This window comes from Podarcis vaucheri, assembly GCF_965113315.1.
Source record: "Podarcis vaucheri genome assembly, chromosome: 14".
Classification (NCBI taxonomy): domain Eukaryota; kingdom Metazoa; phylum Chordata; class Lepidosauria; order Squamata; family Lacertidae; genus Podarcis; species Podarcis vaucheri.
In genome coordinates, this window is record NC_138752.1 from 5,943,179 (window position 1) to 5,964,089 (window position 20,911).

General features: G+C 45.5%; 1 protein-coding gene and 1 long non-coding RNA gene across 9 annotated transcripts in view; both read right to left on the reverse strand.

Annotated features, from left to right (window-relative positions):
* Nucleotides 1–20,911, reverse strand: part of FAM81A (family with sequence similarity 81 member A) — a 53,765-nt gene that overhangs the window by 19,138 nt on the left and 13,716 nt on the right. For 5 of the 8 annotated variants that reach the window (XR_014213422.1, XM_082198670.1, XM_082198671.1 and 2 more), the window contains 3 exons: nt 14,367–14,436; nt 10,257–10,530; nt 8,603–8,721 (listed from right to left, as the gene is read on the reverse strand). Coding sequence is in view for 7 of the 8 variants with exons in the window: in XM_082198670.1 (XP_082054796.1) it covers nt 8,603–8,721; nt 10,257–10,530; nt 14,367–14,436 (463 nt within the window). In the remaining variant the exon portion in view is untranslated. Of the gene's footprint in view, nt 1–8,602; nt 8,722–10,256; nt 10,531–14,366; nt 14,437–14,771; nt 14,905–16,342; nt 16,365–20,911 lie in introns of those variants that run through there. The other 3 variants (XM_082198672.1, XM_082198673.1, XM_082198674.1) reach the window with 3 other exon arrangements.
* The window catches only part of LOC309518552, a 117,907-nt gene that overhangs the window by 17,003 nt on the left and 79,993 nt on the right, over nt 1–20,911 (reverse strand). The gene's annotated exons all lie outside the window — the stretch shown is intronic.

Here is a 20,911-nt window from a genome sequence, read left to right on the forward strand (position 1 = left end):
CCTTAGCAAAAGCCCTGTGAGGGAGGTTGGGCTGAGAGACAGGAAGTGGCCCAAGTTCACTCAGTGAGCTTCGTCGGCTGAGTGGGGAATTCAGAGTAAACCAAAAGGAGGAGTTCCCTCCATAACGCAGACAAAATATACAAGCCACGGATCAATCAATGACAAAAATGATAAATAGGTGATAAAGCTCATATACAACAGTGGACTCAAGCCTCCAGCATAATATGATATAATGTAATACAGATAATGGATAACAACCGATAAACAACTGAAGACCCACGTATCAATGAAAATGCAACATGATACAAAATTTAAGTTTTATTGAACAACCAATATGAAGGCTATCTAAAACAGAAATAACAGTCCATGAAAACTGCATGTAACACAAATAATAGTCCAATATAAGTTATATGAATTCCACATGTGTGAAGACAGGTGGCATGTCTGATGCATCAAATAAAGCTGATGTACAAATTCCACGTGGCAGCAAATTTAATAGGGTAAAAATTCCAGGCTATGTTTTCATTTTGGTGCTTCCTCAGAAACTACTGTGATGGATGGCAGCCAACCTTGACTCTTACCAAGAGATTCCTAGCTGCACAACAATACAAAAATCCAAAGGTAACATAAAATGGTGAGCTTCATGGCAGAGTGTGGATTTGAACTCTGGAATCCCATGTTCCAGTCCAACACTGACCATCACATGGAACTCAAAGACGTCTCCAATCTAGGCACTGAGCAGACCCAGGCCTGCTTAGCTTCAATAAGTACCTGCATTGTGTATCCTCAGATCATTCTGTTGCATATAAATATATTATATTTGTGTGTGTGTTTCAAGAGAGGGGGAAACAGCTTGCCAGAGACTTCGCTTTCCATGATGTTCTCCAGATGTTCTGGGCTACAAATCCCATCAGCCTCAGCCAACAAGGTTATATGATACTGGGACTGATGGGAGCTGTTATGTACTGAGTTGAATAGGATCCAAACTGCAGCAGTCTGATTGGTCCTAGAACAATAGAATCCAAAATGCAGCAGTCTGATTGGTCCTAGAACAATAGGATTCAGAATGCAGCAGTCTGATTGGTCCTAGAACAATGCAGCAGTATGATTGGTTGGCAGGAACCACCCAATCCTGCTCCAGATGGAAGTGAATCCACAACCTGATTGGCTTACAGTAGAACTCCGGAATTAGCCAATCATGTGCAGCCCATTGTGTAAATAATGTATATAAAGCAGATACTGTGAGGGGACTTTCATTCATTCCTCCTCACCACTATGAGCTGAATAAAGAGCATGAAATCACTTTGCGACTCTGAGTATATTTCAGGAGCTATGATCCAAAACTTTTGGAGGTCATCAGGTCAAGGAAGGCTTCTGTTCAAGAAACATCCAAATCTGTCTAGTAAAAAGTGAATTTGGGGTACACGGTCCCTCTTTTGAACTGGCTTTAGCTGCCTGCACAAAAGCCACCAGCTCTTCCCAACTCTCAGGAAAAAGTGGTTTCTGAAAGGCTTTCTCTCCCTGCTACCCAGAAATAAACCCCATGTATGCTCCAGTTAAGCATGCTGGTATAGGGCGGTATACAAATGCTAGATAGCTAGATAATTGTCTGGCTTTAGCAATCAATACCTTTCTTACGCACACTCTTTTGCCCTAAAACCTATTATAATCGTCTCCTCTGCATGGCATTTGGGCCACAACATTCTCCATACATCTTAGGCCAACGGCATTCAGTTCTCACAGTGGATAGAGAAGTGCCTGTGGGATGCTGGCAAGCTGGACATGAGCACAAAAGCACTCTCCCCTCCTGTGGCTTCCAGAAACTAGTATTAAGATGCCTGCAAATGACTAACCTGCTAGTGTTCCCTCTGCTAGCTTAATTTGTTGCACTGGGAGGGGGGCTACTAGGGAAGATCTGTCATTACACCCTCTCTTATCCCAAGAGTGAGGGAGTCCCAGAGTTAACTGCAGCTCTGTGCCCTAGTATTAACTTTCCTGCCCCTTTTCCAGCGTGGGTGGTGCTGTGGTCTAAACCACTGAGCCTAGGGTTTGCTGATCAGAAGGTCGGTGATTCGAATCCCTGCGACGGGGTGAGCTCCCGTTGCTTGGTCCCTTCTCCTGCCAACCTACCAGTTCGAAAGCATGTTAAAGTGCAAGTAGATAAATAGGTACCGCTCTGGCGGGAAGGTAAATGGCGCTGCTCTGGTTCGCTGGTTCATGCTGGCCACATGACTCAGAAGCTGTTTGCAGAAAAACGCCAGCTCCCTCGGCCAGTAAAGTGAGATGAGCGCCACAACCCTAGAGTCATCCGCGACTGGACCTAATGGTCAGTGGTCCCTTTACCTTTACCTATCCCAAGAGTGAGGGAGTCCCAGAGTTAACTGCAGCTCTGTGCCCTAGCGTTAACCTTCCTGCCCCTTTTCCAGCCAGGGGCTCATTCACACTTCCATTTGTCTAGGCACAGGTTGGCATTTGTTCTGAATCAGCAGTAAACAACAAGTTTTCCCTGTGAAAGCAGTAGGACAAAAGAAAAACCTATTGGACTTGTGCCTAGGAATCGCAGTACAAACAAAGTGTAGATGTGCCTTAGGTGCTGCTGCATCAGCAACTGATGCTCTCGGTTCTTCCCCTCCTCCCTGCAGAAAACCTGCTTGCCAGAAGGGCTGCTGTCACCTAAATGCAGGTCTAATTTCACTACTGCAGCGTCAACATGGCGCGCACACAGAGAAATGGATTTATAAAATATACGGCTGAGCCCACACACCATTGTGGTGGAAAGGATTTCTGCTCCAGGAAATAACTTTTTCCAACCAAAAGGGTTTTTTTGCAGGAAGGCCAAATAAGAAATATATTTTTTGGCATAGGCTAACTTGAAATGAGGTCATTTCTAAAACATAGTGCAGTATTCAAGGGCACAAATTAGAAATAATAAAAGCTTTCCCCCAGATAAAATAATAACCCCTTTTCTTTAGTTGGAAAAGGGTCAAGTCTTAACATGTGCTAAGCTATATACTTCACAAATGTTTTTTGGTTTTTTTAGTTACCTGATTTTTTCATGGGTACAGCAGTCAGCAAATCAAAAGAGTTAAGTGTGTTGGCTTATAATCTCATGCACTCTTACTAGGAAATAAGTCCTACAGAACTCAGTAGGACTTGCTTATGAGTAGACGTGTATCGGATTGCACTGTGTGCAAAGTTTTAGGCAATGTGAAAGGTTGAATTACAGTAAATCAAGAGATTCAATGGACTGTGAGCTGAATTAAGGTAACTTTTTTGAGAATGGCCCCTTTTAATAATGTAATTACACCAGGCTTCCTCAACCTCAGCCCTCCAGATGTTTTTGGCCTACAACTCCCATGACCCCTAGCTATGATGGGAATTGTAGTCTCAAAACATCTGGAGGGCCAAGGTTGAGGAAGCTGGACTGCAAGAAGATCCAACCTATCCATTCTTAAGGAAATCAGCCCTGAGTGCTCACTGGAAGGACAGATCCTGAAGCTAAGGTTCCAATACTTTGGCCACCTGGTGAGACGAGAAGACTCCCTGGGAAAGACCCTGATGTTGGGAAAGATGGAGGGTACAAGGAGAAGGGGACGACAGAGGACGAGATGGTTGGACAGTGTTCTCAAAGCTACCAGCATGAGTTTGACCAAACAGCGGGAGTCAGTGGAAGACAGGAGTGCCTGGCGTGCTCTGGTCCATGGGGTCACGAAGAGTTGGACACGACTAAACGACTAAACAACAACAACACTTTTGCCATAATAAATTTGTGAGCATCCACAAAACACTCTTTTGTTTTTGCTGCAACAGACTAGCATGTCTACTGCCATCCTAAACACACTTAGCCCCACTGAGCACAGTGGAGCTTACTTCTGAATAAACAGATGTAGGATTGTGCTACACACATTAAGGTTTGCCTGTTCTATTCCTACAAGTAAAAAATGTGAATTTAAAAAAATATTACTCAAGCACTTTTTAACACTTCCTGTTTTGAATATGTTTCCCAACATCTGATTTGGACTCATAGGAAGAATGATCAGTTTGCAAACCTTTGAAAGGATCTAGATTTGAAAAACAGCAGCGGCAGGCAGGCTCAGCAGCAACAAAAGCAATCAGAAAGAGCTGGTTTTCAGTGCTAGATAGTTTGCTTTGCTAGTAAACAGTATAATCTTGACAAACCAGAGTGAGTGTCTAAAATAAACTATAAAATTATGGCACAGTGCTGTCTTCCAGATCTCAAAGGGGTAAAGGGAGGGCTTCTTCCACTGTGTAGCTGAAAAGCCTTTTTAAAATCTCTGACAGTTCTAAGAAGCGGCTGCATAATGTGAAAAAACTCACTGTTCTATTACTCCTGCCAAAGCTGTGCCAAACAACACGCCTCGCGCTCTGTGAGGAAGGCACAGAAAAGATGTTTTGAAGTAAGGTGGCCCCTCCCTGGCCTCCGTCGCAGCATGATGTGCCTCTTTGAACAGCCTGTTCCAGTGCAACAGAGGATGGTCAGTGTGATCCTCCAGAGTTCCTGGCACAGCTTTGAAAGGGGGTTAGTCAGATTTGCGGGGGATCAGTCAGTCCATCCATGGCTAGCAAGGAGAGCTGCATGAAACTTCCACATTCAGAGGCAGTCAAACATTCAGAGCCAGTTATGGGGGATAGAAAGCAATAGCAGGAGAATGTGACCTCTCTCTGCCCACAGCTCAGCTGTGTTACAGACGCTGGAGTCAGTGGCAGGACATACTGCAAGAGCAACCAAAGTGGCAAATGTTTTTAGGGTGCCAATGAAGAAGCATGCAGCTCAAGAGGTGTGGCTCAACACCCTCTGCTAAGCTGCAGATTCAGGAGCTTGGGGGGGGGGCTGAGCTAGGAACCGTTCGCCTGTGGGGCATGCAAGCTGAAAAGCCTCTCACGGGTATTGCAAGGCGTGCTGTGCTGTTATTGGGACATTGGATGTTTTGAGGGTCTTGAGTTCCCAGTGAATGCTCTGCAACTGGTCCCACCTGCAAAGGATCCTGGACTATGCTCCTCAGGTCTTACACTGCCATTATTCGGAGCAACAAAACATCCTGAGAGTGGTCACGTGGCTAGCCTTTGGTCATGTTCACACAACAGTGCAAGCCATAAACCGTGCCCATTTGATTTCCTCCTGGCTTGTGCTGAGAGTAAACAAACCATTATCCCTGACTTGGTCTTGGCCTTGACAGTGTACTCTGAGGAAGCTCTGCAGAGACTCATCAGCCATTTTGCCCAAGCCTGCATGGAGTTTGGCCTTATGCCCCGCAAGCTCAGTGTTGCTTTGCAAGACTTGCAAAAACGATGCAGGGTGCCGCAAGTAGGTGTGCACCTCAGCGCTGCTTTTGTGAGCGGCATTGGGCTTGCAGGAGCCAGGGTGCAACAGCTCACAACGGGGCAGGGCGCTGTGATGTGCCCCCCAAAGTGCACCCAGGGTGACGGCCCCCTCAGCCCCTCCCCACACTATGCCACTGACCACTCCACACAAATCAGCATTGGTTACCACATTCTTTAGGTGGTAGATGATTTTTTCTACTTAAGCTCCTCCATAACTAGCAGCCTCTCAACTGACACTGAGCAGGACAAGTGCATTGGCAATGCAGTTGTGGCACTGACTCAGCTCTCCAAAAGAGTATGTGAGAATGTGGAGCTAACAACCAATATCAAGATGAAGATCTACCAGGTTTGTGTGTTGAACACACTGCTTTATGAGTTGTGGGTAACTTACAACACTCAGGAGTGATGCCTAAACACTTTCCACATGTGCTGCATTAGGAAGATTTTGGGCGTCAAATGTCAGGACAGAGTCTCAAACAAAGATGTGCTCTCTCAAGTCCACATTCCCAGCATGCTCACACTCCTGTCTCAGCAACATCTACACTGACTTGGTCATGTCCACAACTTGAAGATGGCAGGACCCCCAAGGATGTGCTCTATGGGGAGCTGGCTTCAAGTACCAGGCCCATTGGCAGACCACTTTTGCATTACAAAGATGTCTGCAAATGTGACATGAAGGCTGGCAACATTAATCGTGCCATGTGGGAATCCCTTGCAGATAACCACAGCACCTGGAGATAATCAGTCTGATTGTGTATCCACAGCAGTGACCAAAGGAGGAATGACTCCTGGGAGGAGCAAAGAAAGAAAAAATGCCATCATGCACCAGCATCAGCACAACTGGATGCCTTCAACTGCCCCAGCAGCAACAAAACATGTCACTCTCATATTGGTCTCTACAGCCACAGCAGGTGCTATAACTCTCCAATGGTTTGACTTCACCCCCAAAGGCACACTCTTCCATTGTCTCCCGAGACAGGCAGATGCCAACAACAACACTGACTTACATTATAAATGAGCAGCAGCAACAACTGAGTCACAGGGAAACACAGAAAAAGCGAGAGTGGAATGGAAGGAGAAATCGTAGCTAGATGTTTCAGATCCCTCAGCAAAAAGAAATAGACTGGTGGTGGATCATAGGTTGAATGGAGTCCACCAAGACTCTCTATCAAACTCCCAGGACTTTCTCCAGGCCACAATCCACATCAACTCTGCTTCACACTCTGCTTAATTGCCCTTGCCAAGCTAGACTACATCTTTACATTTTAATAATGCCTCTTGTGCCCTGGATGGAGGATAGAGATGGAGGGGGGCACTAAGTCCCTGAAAGAGCTGTTTCCAGTCAGAGTAGACCAGCCTCCCCCTAACATCTGGTGCCCTACAAATGTTGCTGGGCTCCTAATGCCACCAGTCCCAGCCAGCATGGCCACTGGTCAGGGATGATGGGGGTATCTGGAGCATGCCAGGTCAGAGAAGGCTGGAGTAAGCAATTCTGGGGTAGACTGACATGTGGTCTGGCTTAGTCTGTGAATGCAACTTCATGTATGTTACCATGGGTCTCATTAGGGACCACTGGGGCTGAAAAATGATCTGCCAAGGAGCTATGATCCCTCCCCATAGGAGGTCACAGGCTCAGTCCCTGGGATCTCCAGATAGAAGGATCAAGTAGCAGGTGAATGGAGGAGGCAATGCAGGGCTAGATGGACAAATAGCCCACCTTGTTGTAAGACGTTTCTGCATTCTCAAGAATGCATGTGTATGCATATAATGTGCATGCCAAGGAGTAATTTAATTGGTGATTGAATACAGTCAAAATTATAGGAATAAACATGGAACGGATGTATCTGCCAATTTTGGTTCCCCCTCATTGTTCCAGTCTCAAATTTGGTTTAATGCACCTAGGCCATCATTTGCAACTAAAAAAGACAGTCCTCCCAAACAGTTGTCAGTATTTTAGTCACTAACGTTTTCATTTAGGATGCAATTTTGCCTAACACACACATTTTTGCAAGCAATTTTCCTTAATAGAATGCATGTTTTGTGTTGTTTTCACAAATATATGTGTTTTCTGCACACTTTTCCCATAGCATGTTCGGAGATGTGCCTTGCTTTGTGTTTTGTTTTCAGTAAGGGCAATTTTAGAAGGTTCACATTGAAAGTTTTGCAACCATAATCAAATCTCTCTCTCTGCCCCATCCTTGTTAGATTTGAAACTGGCCTTGAGCAAGGCAGTGGCGAGCCAGTGAATGGCTCAGCCCCCCCAAGTGGGTGTGTTTTTGGTCCACAACCATGTTTTCACAGAATCTTGTACAAAGAAGCATCATCTGCCATGCTGCAAGATACCCCAAGTTCTACCTCCAAAGGGCAGCAGCCTGCTTTTTCTGACTCACAACAATACACATCCCTGATCACTGGTACAATTACACCTACAATTTTTCAAAGAATATGATGACACCTATAAGGAAGAAAACAATAACTAGCTTTCAGAAACACCTGACAGTTCAATGTGCAGAAGCAGTATGCTTCAGTATGCTATTTTTGCTTTCCTTGTGTGGGAGAGCAAATGATCAACAAATTGTCATGGACAGGGAATTTTGCCGATTGCTCCCTTCAGTCAACCGGTCTTCAGCTGCTGAGCTGTGACCCAAAGGCAGTCATTCCCCATCAGTATTGCCACCATTTTCTCATTGTCCTCTTTAAAGTGGGGAAGGCAAAAAGATAGTGGAGAGAAAACGAGAAACAGACCTCCACTAAAGACTTTGCCTGAGTCATTGTTTTGAAAATGCTGGTCTTTTTCTGTGAAGAACTGAATGTTTTAGGCTGGGATGAAGCCTTTGCAAAACACCCTGTTGATTACTATGGGTGTTGTGCGTGACTGGAGAGGAACCATAACACAAGTGCGTAGAATCTGCAGCAGCCTTCCCCAATCTGGGGACCTCCAGATATTTTGGACTATAACTCCGATCAGCACCAGTCAGTACAGCTGTATGATGTGAGAGCTGATGGGAGTTGTAGTCCAAAACATTTGGAGGTCCTCAGGCTGGGTAAGGCTGATCTACATATTATATTCAGTCCCAAAGCATACAAAGCTTTGCAAAAGCAGCTGCTTCTCTGGTTTGCTTCAGTGCCAGGGAATGTTGTTCACTCTCTTACTGGCTGTGGTTGCAAGTATGGCTGATTCTGCCTGCCCACCTCCCCACAAAACCCCAGAAATCTGCTTTAGCTGCTAGAGAAATAACAACAACAAAGAAAAAATTACCTTGTAACCCGACCTCTGAGATCTCCCAGACCAGATAACTGACGCATCTCAAGGCTCTTCAGTGTCGAATTTGTTCCGTAACTGAGGTTATCCCTGACACGGATCTGTTCCTGTAGAGCCTATAATTGCAGAAGAGTGAAATGGGCGACTCCCCTCTTAAGTGTGTGGTGCAGAGAGGCTGATGGAGTGCGTCAGCTCTCAAGAGTCCTTCACACATGCTCCGGTTGCCCCGGGGTTTGATATCAGGACCCATAATTCCCATGCACATTCATGCATCTCCCCAAATCTCTTATCAGAGACCATGCTGGCTGGGGCTGATGGGAACTGTAGTCCAAAAACTACTCGGGCACCAGGGTTAGATGGAAGGCATGGAGAATGGACCTATCACTGGCAGTTTTGTTGATATTCAGAGGCACTCTGCTGCTACATACCAACTGCAAAGGGAGGGTGCTCCCTTCATGTTAAGCTTGTGGGCTCCTCAGAGGTATCTGGTTTGCCACTGTGGCAAGGAAGATGCTGGATGAGAGAGGCCTTTAGTATGCCTCTTATTATGTGCTGACTGTGTATACATGTTGTTGACACATGGAGAAAGACATGCATGATCAATCCCATCAACCTGGCTTGTAAAAGAACCACACAGTCAACCCCACCAATGTGATTGCATTATTTGCCCATATATCACAGCCAGTTGGGGTTGCTTCACCGACAAGTGGTGTGTGTATGGGGGGGGGGGTCCTTTGTGATTGTGGGTGAAAAACCAGAAGGTGGTAATTAGGCATCTCAGATATTTTGATTAATTAAAAACAAGTAGACTGCCTGCAATGTACCTTAGTGGGGATGGTAATTATCCCAGACTAATTAACACTGTGTGTAAATGTGTGATCTTATGTGTGTGGTACTCGTGTGCTCTCAAATAGAACTGTAAAGAATTTGTCCCAGTTCTTCCTGTAAATAAGCCTGCACCAAAGCCTAAGGGCAGGTACATGAAACAATTGCATGTTTCTTCCCTCTTTATGTCCTAAGTACATAGCAGGAGCCCCCCTGGATCAGACCAATGACCCATCTAATCCAGCATCCTGATCTCACAAAGGCCAAGCAGATGCCCATTATGGGATGCCCACAAGCAGGTCCCAAGTGCAACAGCAGTGCTCTCCCCACCTCTGCATCAGTCTCTGCTTTCCTCTGTGCATAAATTGAGACTGTAGGTTCTTTGGCAGCAGCGAACTGTCTACTTGTACACTATAAAGCACTAGGCATGTGGATGGCACTAAACAAGCAATAAATAATAATTTATTTCCAACATTTGTTTTCTCTTGATTAAAAGGGAAACATGAAGAAGGGCTGCAGATTCTTAGGTTTGAACCACCTGTGTGGTGTAACTGTTAGTGTTGGATAATGACCTGTAAGGCCTGGGTTCAAATTTCCATGTAGCTCACAGGGTGACAATGAGCTAATCACTGTCTTTCAGTCTCACAGGGCTGTTGTTAGGATAAAAATGGGGAGGGGAGAACCATCTATGCCACGTAGAGCTCCTTGGAGGGAAAGGTGGCATATAAACATAATAAATTTTAAAAAGACAAAGAAACCACGCGCCTTCAGAAATTTTAAAATGTGAAGACTGGGTACACCACACCACCAGAGAATTACCACTGACCTCAATGTCCCGGTTCAGCTGCCTGACGATGGCTGTGATGTTGCGGATGTGCTCCTCCAAGAGCTGCCTGGCCAGCCGGTCCCCTCCACCTTTGTTCTGCATCCTATGCAGCGTGCAAACAATGTCTTCCTTGATGCGAAAAGCGTGTTCCACAAGGGCGGCTGTCGTCTTCTCATGGCTGAGAATCCTGTCTTCTAGCTGGTCCACGAGTCTCGCTGACCCAAGAGGAATGGCCGTCAGAGCTTGGCTGTGGAGGGGGATGTTCCGGATTCGTCTAAAAGAAGGCAGTGATGGAGATGCTTGGTTTTATGGAGCAAGTACTTATCCGACACCCCGCTTACTTCTACAATATCTTATCTTCCCTCTCCTCCAAGGAGGTCAATAAAGCACCTTCTGCCATTTCATTGTCACAGTGACACTATGAGGCAGGTCAGCCTGAGAGACAGTGACTGGCCCAGGGTCACCCAGTGAACACGGAGTGAGCGAGGATTTGAATTTGAATACATAGTGCAGCACTCTAACCATTACACTACACTGCTCAAGCCATTATAATTAACTGTCTATTGTGCACCAAAATCAGCCAGGATGTGCATTGGTCTGTGTATTGTGCAGCATTGTTGTGAGCCATGAGAGGAGCAGGATTATGCTCCCAAGGACCAGAAGGGATCCACACACCTGGTAGTGAATCAGTTCCCCTCATCCGGACTGGTGAAAATTGATTTTGGGTCAGGCTCAGATCTTCACCTCAGTAAGAGCCAAATTCTGGCCTTGCCTGTGTGGCTTTTAGTCTCTCCAAGCATCAGTTCTTGTTCCTCTTCTGTCTCCATGTGTGCCGGCCAGTTGTAAGAACCTAAGAAGAGCCTCCTGGGTCTGGCAGAAAGTGGCCCATGTAATCCAGGATCCTATTCTCACATTGACCAACCAGATGCCTCTGGAAAAGTCACAAGCAGGAGCTGAGCACATGAGCACCCACCCCTCCCATGGTTTTCTAAACTGGATTCAGAACCATAAATGCCTCTGACGATAGAGGCAGAGCAGAACCATGATGGCTAGTAGCCATTAATAGCTTTCTCCGACATGAATTTGTCTAATCCTCTATTATACACATCTATCATGTCACCTCTTATTTGCCTTTTCTCTAAACCAAAACCCCCCAAATACTGCAACCTTTCCTCATATGGGAGTTGTTCCATCCCCTTGATCATTTTGGCTGCTTTTATCCCATGTTTCCTATCCACTTGCTCTGCAGCCAAATGCATCCTTGGCCTAGTCCTCCTTTGAATACAGCTCTGTGCTCAGATCTTGGCCTGCTACTGATTCCACTGCCTGATGGGCATTGGAGCTTTTGTGGCTCTTAGGAAGTGTCCTACCAGAGACAAGATTAGGGCTGGGTGATATCTGGTTTTCAACATTGTGATACATCACCAACTAAACATTGTGATATACAGTGGTAAAGGTAAAGGTAAAGGTACCCCTGCCCGTACGGGCCAGTCTTGATAGACTCTAGGGTTGTGCGCCCATCTCACTCAAGAGGCCAAGGGCCAGCGCTGTCCGGAGACACTTCCGGGTCACGTGGCCAGCGTGACAAAGCTGCATCTGGCAAGCCAGCGCAGCACACAGAAACACCGTTTACCTTCCTGCCAGTAATGGTCCCTATTTATCTACTTGCACCCGGGGGTGCTTTCGAACTGCTAGGTTGGCAGGTGCTGGGACCGAGCAACGGGAGCGCACCCTACCGCGGGGATTCGAACCGCCGACCTTTCGATCGGCAAGCCCTAGGCGCTGAGGCTTTTACCCACAGCGCCACCCGCGTCCCTCATATACAGTGGTACCTTGGGTTAAGTACTTAATTCGTTCCGGAGGTCCGTACTTAACCTGAAACTGTTCTTAACCTGAAGCACCACTTTAGCTAATGGGACCTCCTGCTGCTGCCGCGCCGCCGGAGCACAATTTCTGTTCTCATCCTGAAGCAAAGTTCTTAACCTGAAGCACTATTTCTGGGTTAGCAGAGTCTGTAACCTGAAGCGTATGTAACCTGAAGCGTATATAACCTGAAGCGTATGTAACCCGAGGTACCACTGTATCACGATGTCTGAAATAAGGATGGAGCTATGTAGAGGCATTGGCTGGCAGCACGGTTTCCCCCACATTGTAATTCCTGCATAGCACACACACAAACACACACATCATGATTTGCGATGTATTGGCAGGTCAAAAATTATGAAACCGATATCACAATATGGACTTCAAACCGGTTTTGGATGATATATCAATATATCTCCCAGCCCTAAACAAGATCCATTGAACCCCGCATCCTCCTTCCCACATCAGCCAATCAGACGTTATCAGGAAGAAGCCTACAAGGAGAGCTGGAAGGCAAGAGGCCCCCTCTCATGACTGCTCCCTCGCAATGGGCAAAAGTCTCTGGGTCCAAACAGGCAAATCCTCTTTTGGCCCCTCTCACACTCAGCTGAGCTAAACCTGAAAATGCACCATAGTGGGGAAACATGAACCCTATGTGTTTCCTGACATGCACTGAACCTGGGATGTTCTGCAAGCAAAGAACCTGTCCTTTTGCCCCTGAGATTTGTCCTGACCCTGTAAGAGCTCCATGGAAGGATGGGCATAGAGTAAATGGGCCTTCCTCACCAAATGTTGTTTGACCTCCAACTCCCATTATTCCCAGGAAGCACATTCCTGGGAATAAGTAAATATTTCAAATCACATGCACACACCTCACACACCCTCTGCCACCCCACCAAAGCCAGTTCCCTCACATGCCTCAGGATACCGAGGCATCAGGCATAAGCCTGCATTTTATTAATGTTTGATCAGGACTTGTATATTAAAGAGAGAGCTTAAAGATTTTCAAAAGTTTCATGCCAGGCAGACCAGCTGCTTAAGAAAACACTGGCAATGTTTTCCTCCTAGACAAGGGGGCCCCTTTGATTTATAGCAGAAAACAATTCTCAAAGTCGTAAAAGCTGAAATTACAGACTGAGTGAGGACACTGACCCTACATGTTACAGAAGATAAAAAAGGCAGAGATGAACATAATTAGGAATGAGTAAATAGTAAAATAATACCAATGTGCCTCCCAGTAAAATGAGCCAGATCTTCTTTCTAAGGTTAAAAGGCCAAGACCAAATGGAGAAGCATCTAGCTGGCAGAAAGAGAGCCTTTTTGGGAAGTCTTTTTAAAGCATTTTTGGGAAGTCTTTTTAAAGCTGTTTCTTTCTTAAACTGAGAGAGTTTGAGGGCAATAAATGTTGGGAAGAGCTAATGGGAAAAGCAACTGGCTGGAGAAGGGGGGGAGTGTAAACTGAAGAGGCTTCTTTTGGAACTGCTTTTTTTACTGAGTTCCTTTTCTACTTTAAAAAGGCCTTATTCCTTTTAAGAGGCTACCTGTGTTGTGTATTAAATATATTGGCTTAAATGTAATTATGCAAAGGATTTAACAAATGCTAGATTCTTATTTCATATAGTTGTAAGAGTTGTAATTAAGTCAGCCACCAGTCTAGCCCCCCTTGCCAGACAAGAGACGCCATCCAAGCAGTCCTGATATATTAGTTGTCAGACATTTGTTTAGAAACCTTCAAATGAAGGAGATCTTTCAATGTTGATGTGAAACTCAAGATCCTTGACATATGTTTAAGATAAAAATTTAAGATTAACCATTTGTTTTAGAAGGCAATAGGGCAAGGAGGGCAAGAGGTGAGCTGGTAATTAAGATTCCTTGTTGAGACACATGTAAGATATATTACTACTTATTTGTCATTTATAGATGTAACAATATATAGCTCTTTGTGTTCCATATAAGGACAGGAGGATATGGGTGTATCTTTTAGGATTGGTTATAGCAATCAGCCAATAGGAAATCCAACCAGGCTGATTGGACAGAGGCAGCCAAAGGAGGAGCAAAGGGGGCTGGATTAAGGGAATATAAGTGCTGGCCATAATGGCAGGAGGCCAGGCCAGAGCTTGGTAACCATATACCACTGTGCCTCTCATTTATTTGTCTGACAAATAAATAATTATTTTAAATTCTCTATTGCTGCGTTGAATATTTCATTCCAGCTAAGCGTTAACCACAAGCAGGGTGCTACAATACCTTTCAGTTGGGCCGAGTGTGGAGAATATTGGGCTTCGCTGTGCCATCCTCTCTTTCCAAGAATTTATGCCTGTTGGGGAAACAGCAACACAACATGACTGAAGCAGTTAAATTATTCATCTGTTTATAGCTGGCACAGAACAGCTACTTCACGCCAGCAATGCCACCGTTGGAGGGCACTTTTGGAATCTGCACAGCCAAGACAGCACAAAGCTTCCCCATGGAGAAGGCAGTGGCTTGTGGAGGCTCCCAGGACTATCTGAAACGTGGGCTGGGCAAAAGCAAAACACATGGGACTAACACATGGGCCAAGACCCCTGGCATTGCACCAAAGAGGCTTAGGCCTACACTATCAGGAGGACATGAGGACGCTGTTCCCATATTGAACATGCAGGTAAAGCTTACCTGTGTGCAGAGGTCCAAAAGAGGATGTGTTAGGCCCTGGCACTCTGATGGAATACAGGAAGGCCTGCTAATATTGAGTCAGGAGTGGGCCCATGTCCTGATGGGCAGCCCTGGTTCTCTAGGATTTTGGGGTAGGGTATCTCCCAGGCCTAGCTGGAGGTGCTGCTAGGGACTGAAACGAGGAGCTTCTGCCTGCAAAGAAGTATGCTCCCCCTGAGCAACAGCCCATTTATTGGGAAATAGATTGAGCTAGGACTATAACATGGCCAGTCCACTTCCAGAATCTCAGCCAGAGCAACTGCAGAATCATTGCAGGACCTCCTAGTTTGGACTGGTGTCCCAGGGCAGAGAGTCTGAGAGATCCAGAGGGTGGCAACACACAAACGGGCCTTTTCTGCAGTGGCTCCCCGCCTGTGGAATGTTCTCCCCAGGGAGGTTCGTCTGGAGCCTTCATTATACACCTTTAAGCGCCAGGCAAAAACGTTCCTCTTTAACCAGGCTTTTGGTTGATTTGATTGACATATTATGCCCTTTTAAAATGTGTTGGGTGGTGGTGGTGGTTTTTTAATTATTTGAGTATGCATTTTGTGGTTTTATATTCTGATGTTATCCTGTGACCTGCAGGTATAGGGCAGTATATAAATTCAGTAAATAAAACAATACAAAAAAACATACTGGGGAATGTCTTGTGTAGCTATCCTTGCAGTGTTTGCCTCTATTTATTTATTTTTAATCTATATGCTTTAGAGCTGTCACCAGATGAAACAAATCTTAGTGAATTGCTTGTATGAGTTTGATTCATTGATTGGTTACAATAAACACAATAAACACAATTATTTTGGAGACAAGACACACGTTTCCTTTGTTTTTTGAGGATGCTGAGAGGCCTTGAAAGGAAGGGAGAAGGTGGTGGTGGCAGAGATAGGCCCAGCCAGGTCCGCGGCAGAGGAGACCCCTCACCTTCTCCCTCCACCACCACTAACTTCTGGGACCACCTTCACACCACACATTTAAAGTGCTATGAATACCACTGAAACAGTCATGGCTTCCCTCAAAGAATTCTGGGAGCTGTAGTCTGTTAAGAGTGCTGAGAGTTGTTCAGAGACCCCTATTCCCCCCAAAGAGCTACAATTCTCAGAGTGGCTTAACTGTCAATCTCTCTTCACAGGGAACTCTAGAACTGGAACTCTGTAAGGGAAATATGGGCCTCCTCACAACTCTCAGAATGCTTAACAAACTACAGCTCCCAGAATTCTTGAGGGGAAGCCATGTTGATTCAAAGTAGTATCATTGTGCTTTAAAAGTATGGTGTGAATTTGGTCAGAGTTGAGGGGACCAGTAGCAGGGGAGGGGAGGAAGAGAACAGCTCCAGCACTGCTCTACAGCGCTGTGTGATTAAGTTTAAAATAATATATACATTTTAAACGTCCCATCCCATAGGCTGATGCCAAGCCTTTTGAAAGTGACTTCTGGCTCTTTTCTATCTCTTTGGCTTTTGATTTGATTTTGCACCCCTTTCCCAAGCCCATGTTCCTTTCTTGCCTGCTGCTCAGAAGCTACTGCTCAGATACCTTCCTGGAAAATGTCCAGATCTTACTCTCCCTCTGATCGACCATAGGTTCCCATTCCAGCCTACTTTCTTCCTGCCTCTCAGCCAACTTTCATGAGACTGTAGAGAAGGAAAGCAAGAAAGAGAAATAAATGGGAGGGGATCTGATGGAGCAACAGAAGGAGGGAGAACCCTCTGCAAGTGACCAGCTTGGACCCCTGGAGACAGACCCCTGGCTGTCCCCCAGCAGCCTGCTGGGTGGGGAAGAGAGGGAGGAAAAAGGAGGTAGCTCAAACCACTTTTTGTCCTGGCCCCATCTACCACCTAAACACCTCACATTGTTCCCCTGCATCTGTTTTAGATTGCAAGCCTCTTGAGGACAGGGACCTTTCACACCCATTCATTGTAAAGCACCCAGACGGCACTATGCAAATCATCATAATTATAACAAAGGCTCATTTCATTCCAGCACAGTAACCTGCAATATAAAATTAAACCAGACTCTGGCCCTCACCGCTTTGCTTTCTGAATGGAATTCACAAAGATTAGTCAGTCACCAAGGCTGGCTACCAAAAAAGAAAAGAAAAGCCATACTGGAGTCCCACTTGCCACCTCAGAGGCCATTTGCTCTGAGGCTGATCTCACATGCTCTGAAAACACTGGAACACCCACTGAAACCTGGCAGGATGTGCCATCAGGAGGACTGCTTGGGGATTACTGATTAAACATGATGCAATATGGTGCGCAGATGGAAAGGGAACAGAGGGGTTATTTCGATGGAAGTGTCAGCTTTGCAGAGAAAAAAAACCCCACAAGGGATATCCTGCAAAACATCACAAGATACTGCTTGTCTGTTAACCAAGGCCCACATTTTCCAAGCACTGCATGGAAAAGAGAGACTTGCTGTGTGCTCCTCCACTCAAAATGACAGCACCTCTCTTGGAGAGAGCTTTTGAAAATAGGGCTGCTCCCATGTCTGTAGGAACACCATATACATTAGATGAAATTGCCTGTTGCCTGTCAGCCCCCATCCCACAAGCTTTGACTAAGATTCTGGGGATGCCATGGAATTCTCCAGATGCTTAGGGGAGAGGTATCAGCAACAGACTGCCAACAGGCAGTGCTGCTTATGAGAGATGAGTGAGAGGTCCTTTGCTAGACAGGAGAAAAAGATAGCTAGCCTATTGAACTTGGAGGGGTTTGACTTAAGATACGGTTGGCATGCGTACTTATGGTATGACAAAGTTAAAGTACATAGAGCATGGGTAGGTAAACTAAGGCCCAGGGGCTGGATCTGGCCCAATCACCTTCTAAATCCAGCCCGCGGATGGTCCGGGGATCAGCATGTTTTTACATGAGTAGAATGTGTCCTTTTATTTAAAACAGTAAAGAGGGAAGGGGGTAGAAGGAAAACTGGAACTGTCAAAAAATATATGTGTGTGTATATATATATATATATATATATATATATATATATATATATATATGCAGGTTTTGGTGTCTTCGGGTGTCTTCCCGTGTAAGAGTCGGGGTGTCTGGGCGACGTTTCGACGAGGTCTCACTCGTCATCTTCAGGCTGGTGCTTTCGGCTTCTTGTTACTGGAACAGAGCAGAGTCTGGTATTTGAGTTCCTATAAATACTGTTGAGGGGTGTGGTGTATAGCCTCCAACGTTCTGGGCAGAGAGGAAGTTCCTAGATTAGTGTGCCTTTTCTTCTTTTGTTCCTTAATTACTTGAGGGATATCTTGGGTGATTTCATGAGTGATATTCTGAATATCACTGGGTGGGTCATTAAGTGTAGATTAGTTGCTAAAGCTTTCGTGTCTTGACCTCTTGAGCTTGTGAAGAGTTTTTCTGAGAAGATGGCTGTGCTGCATTTAGTTGTGCTCTGGCTTGGCTTCGTGTATAGGGGCGAGCTATGGTTTTGTGTCTTGTGCCAGCCAGATCTGTGTAGGGATTGCAGGGGGGTGCAGCATCCGGAGGTGCCACTATAGTTTGGCTACTGGATGGAGTCTGTAATATGTCTGTGGAGAGGGTCTGGGTTTGGGTCTGGTGTGGTTGATTGGTGACGGCGTTCTGTGTGCCTCTGGTTCTGGTGTCGGTTTTTGTGGGGAGGGCTAATTTCCAGATGTCTGGCAGGCGGGACGTGTCGTCACGCTTGTTCATGTTGTGAGGGTGTTTCTCTATCTCGATGGCTTCCATGATTATTCTCTTGTGGTGATGTTCCATGTTAAAGAGCAATTTGGAATCTGCAAAATTAATTTCATGTCCTGTTTCTTTCATGTGTTGGAAAAGAGAGGAAGTTTTTTCTTCTTTTTTGACGGCATTCTTGTGTTCTGCGATACGTGCATTTATTCGTCTGTTTGTTTGTCCAATGTACGTGGCTGGGCAGACTTTGCAGGGTATTTCATAGACCCCTTGGTTTTCCAGCTGGATTTTGTCTTTTGGGTTTCTGAGGATATTGGCTATTTTTTGGTTGGTGCAGAAGGCTGTTTTGATATTGTGTTTATGGAGGATTTTGCTGATTTTGTCTGTAGTGCCCTTGATATAAGGAAGGAGGGCCATGCCATTGTTTTCTTCTGTGTCTTGGTTTTTGGGGGGTGTTTCTTTTTGGATTAGCTTCGTAACCCTGTTTTTCTGGTATCCATTGGCGATTAACACATTTGAGAGATTCTGTAACTCAGTTGTCAAGTGGTCTTTGTCAGCCAGGCGTTTGGTTCTGGAGATGAGAGTCTTGGCTACGGAGTTTATTTGTGCAGGGTGGTGGTGTGATTGTGCATGTAAGTAGCGGTTGGTGTGTGTTTTTTTCCGGTAGATAGTGTGTCCTAGGGAGCCATCAGGTTTTTTGTAGATTAGGACGTCAAGAAAGGGGAGTTGGTTGTTGTCTTCTATTTCCATAGTGAATTGTATTTTGGGGTGTAGGCTGTTGAGATGTGTGAGGAAGCTATCTAGTTTTTCTTTCCCGTGTGGCCAAATTACAAAGGTGTCGTCAACATATCTGAGCCAAAGTTTGGGTTTGTGTTCTGACTTGTCTAAAGCATTGGTTTCAAAGTGTTCCATGTACAAATTTGCGATGACCGGTGAGAGGGGTGCACCAAAACCTGCATTCCTGTACCCGTGAAAATCTACGAAAGCAAATATCTCACCTCTACGGGGAGGAAACCTTCCAGCTGACAAGAACCTACGAGAAACTAGAAATCCGAAGAGCCACCATCTTATGTGATCTCCTGTTCCTACGCAACTGCCGAGACAACAACTTAACTCCCACATGCTTCCAACTTAAATTCCACTCTAAAACCCCAGCTACCGAAAGGATCCTGAAACGAACTGAACTATCCCTAATCAGAAACGAAATACATAAGAAAAGATACCTACTAAACCAAACCAACAAAGATCTGCTCACTCTTCACCTCAAACTATGTAACAAAATCCACCCTGCACTCTGGGACAAATGCAAACAACTAGCCGTCTGGAGAGCTGAAACGGAGACCTCACATAAGACAGACAGACACACCAACAAACTCTACAAACTAGAGAAACGCCAGAAGCCCAGCCACCCTCCACAACAACCCATGAAACAAACAGTACATAACATATCAAACAGGATCCTCACCCCAACTGAAACCAAAGTACTCTCCAAAGGTTTCAACTTTGCAGTCGCCCCGAGACGCATCCCCACGGAAAACATCATATGCGGAGTCGAAGCTAGCCTGACCAAAATCGACCCAGATGAAGCCAATAAAATCAGACTTGAAGTCACCAACATCCTCTGCTCCAGCAAACCACCCAGAAGCAATTTACACAAAGAAGAACAGAAAGCACTCACCAACCTGAGGAAAGACAACAACATAATCATTCTCCCAGCAGACAAAGGCAACGCCACTGTTGTGATGAACACATCGGACTACCAAGCAAAACTATCAAATCTACTCCAAGACCCTACCTACCAACCTATAAAAACAGATCCCACCACCTATCTGGAAAAAACCACCAAATCCAAAATAAAAGCCTCTCCTATCAGTGAAGAAATCCAGCTAAGAATCATCCCCAGAGAAAAATCATCCAGATGCCCCAAACTCTACGGTCTCCCCAAGATACACAAAGAAGGAACACCACTCAGACCAATAGTCAGCTCCATAGGCTCACCTCTACAAAATCTCGCTAAATTTCTCGCTAAGCAACTTCAGCCCTATGCAGAATCCATCGCTTCACACGTTACTAACTCCTTCCAGTTCATAGAAACAATAAAGAAGCAATACCTACATCCCGATGACCTACTTGTGAGCTTCGATGTTGTATCTCTCTTCACTCAAGTGCCCATTAATGAAGCCTTGACAGCCATTCAAAACAAATACAACCCCCCCAAATACATCCTGGACCTGACCAACCACTGCCTAACCAACACGTACTTCATCCACAATGGACAAAGATACAAACAGATAGAAGGAGCACCTATGGGATCACCCCTCTCACCGGTCATCGCAAATTTGTACATGGAACACTTTGAAACCAATGCTTTAGACAAGTCAGAACACAAACCCAAACTTTGGCTCAGATATGTTGACGACACCTTTGTAATTTGGCCACACGG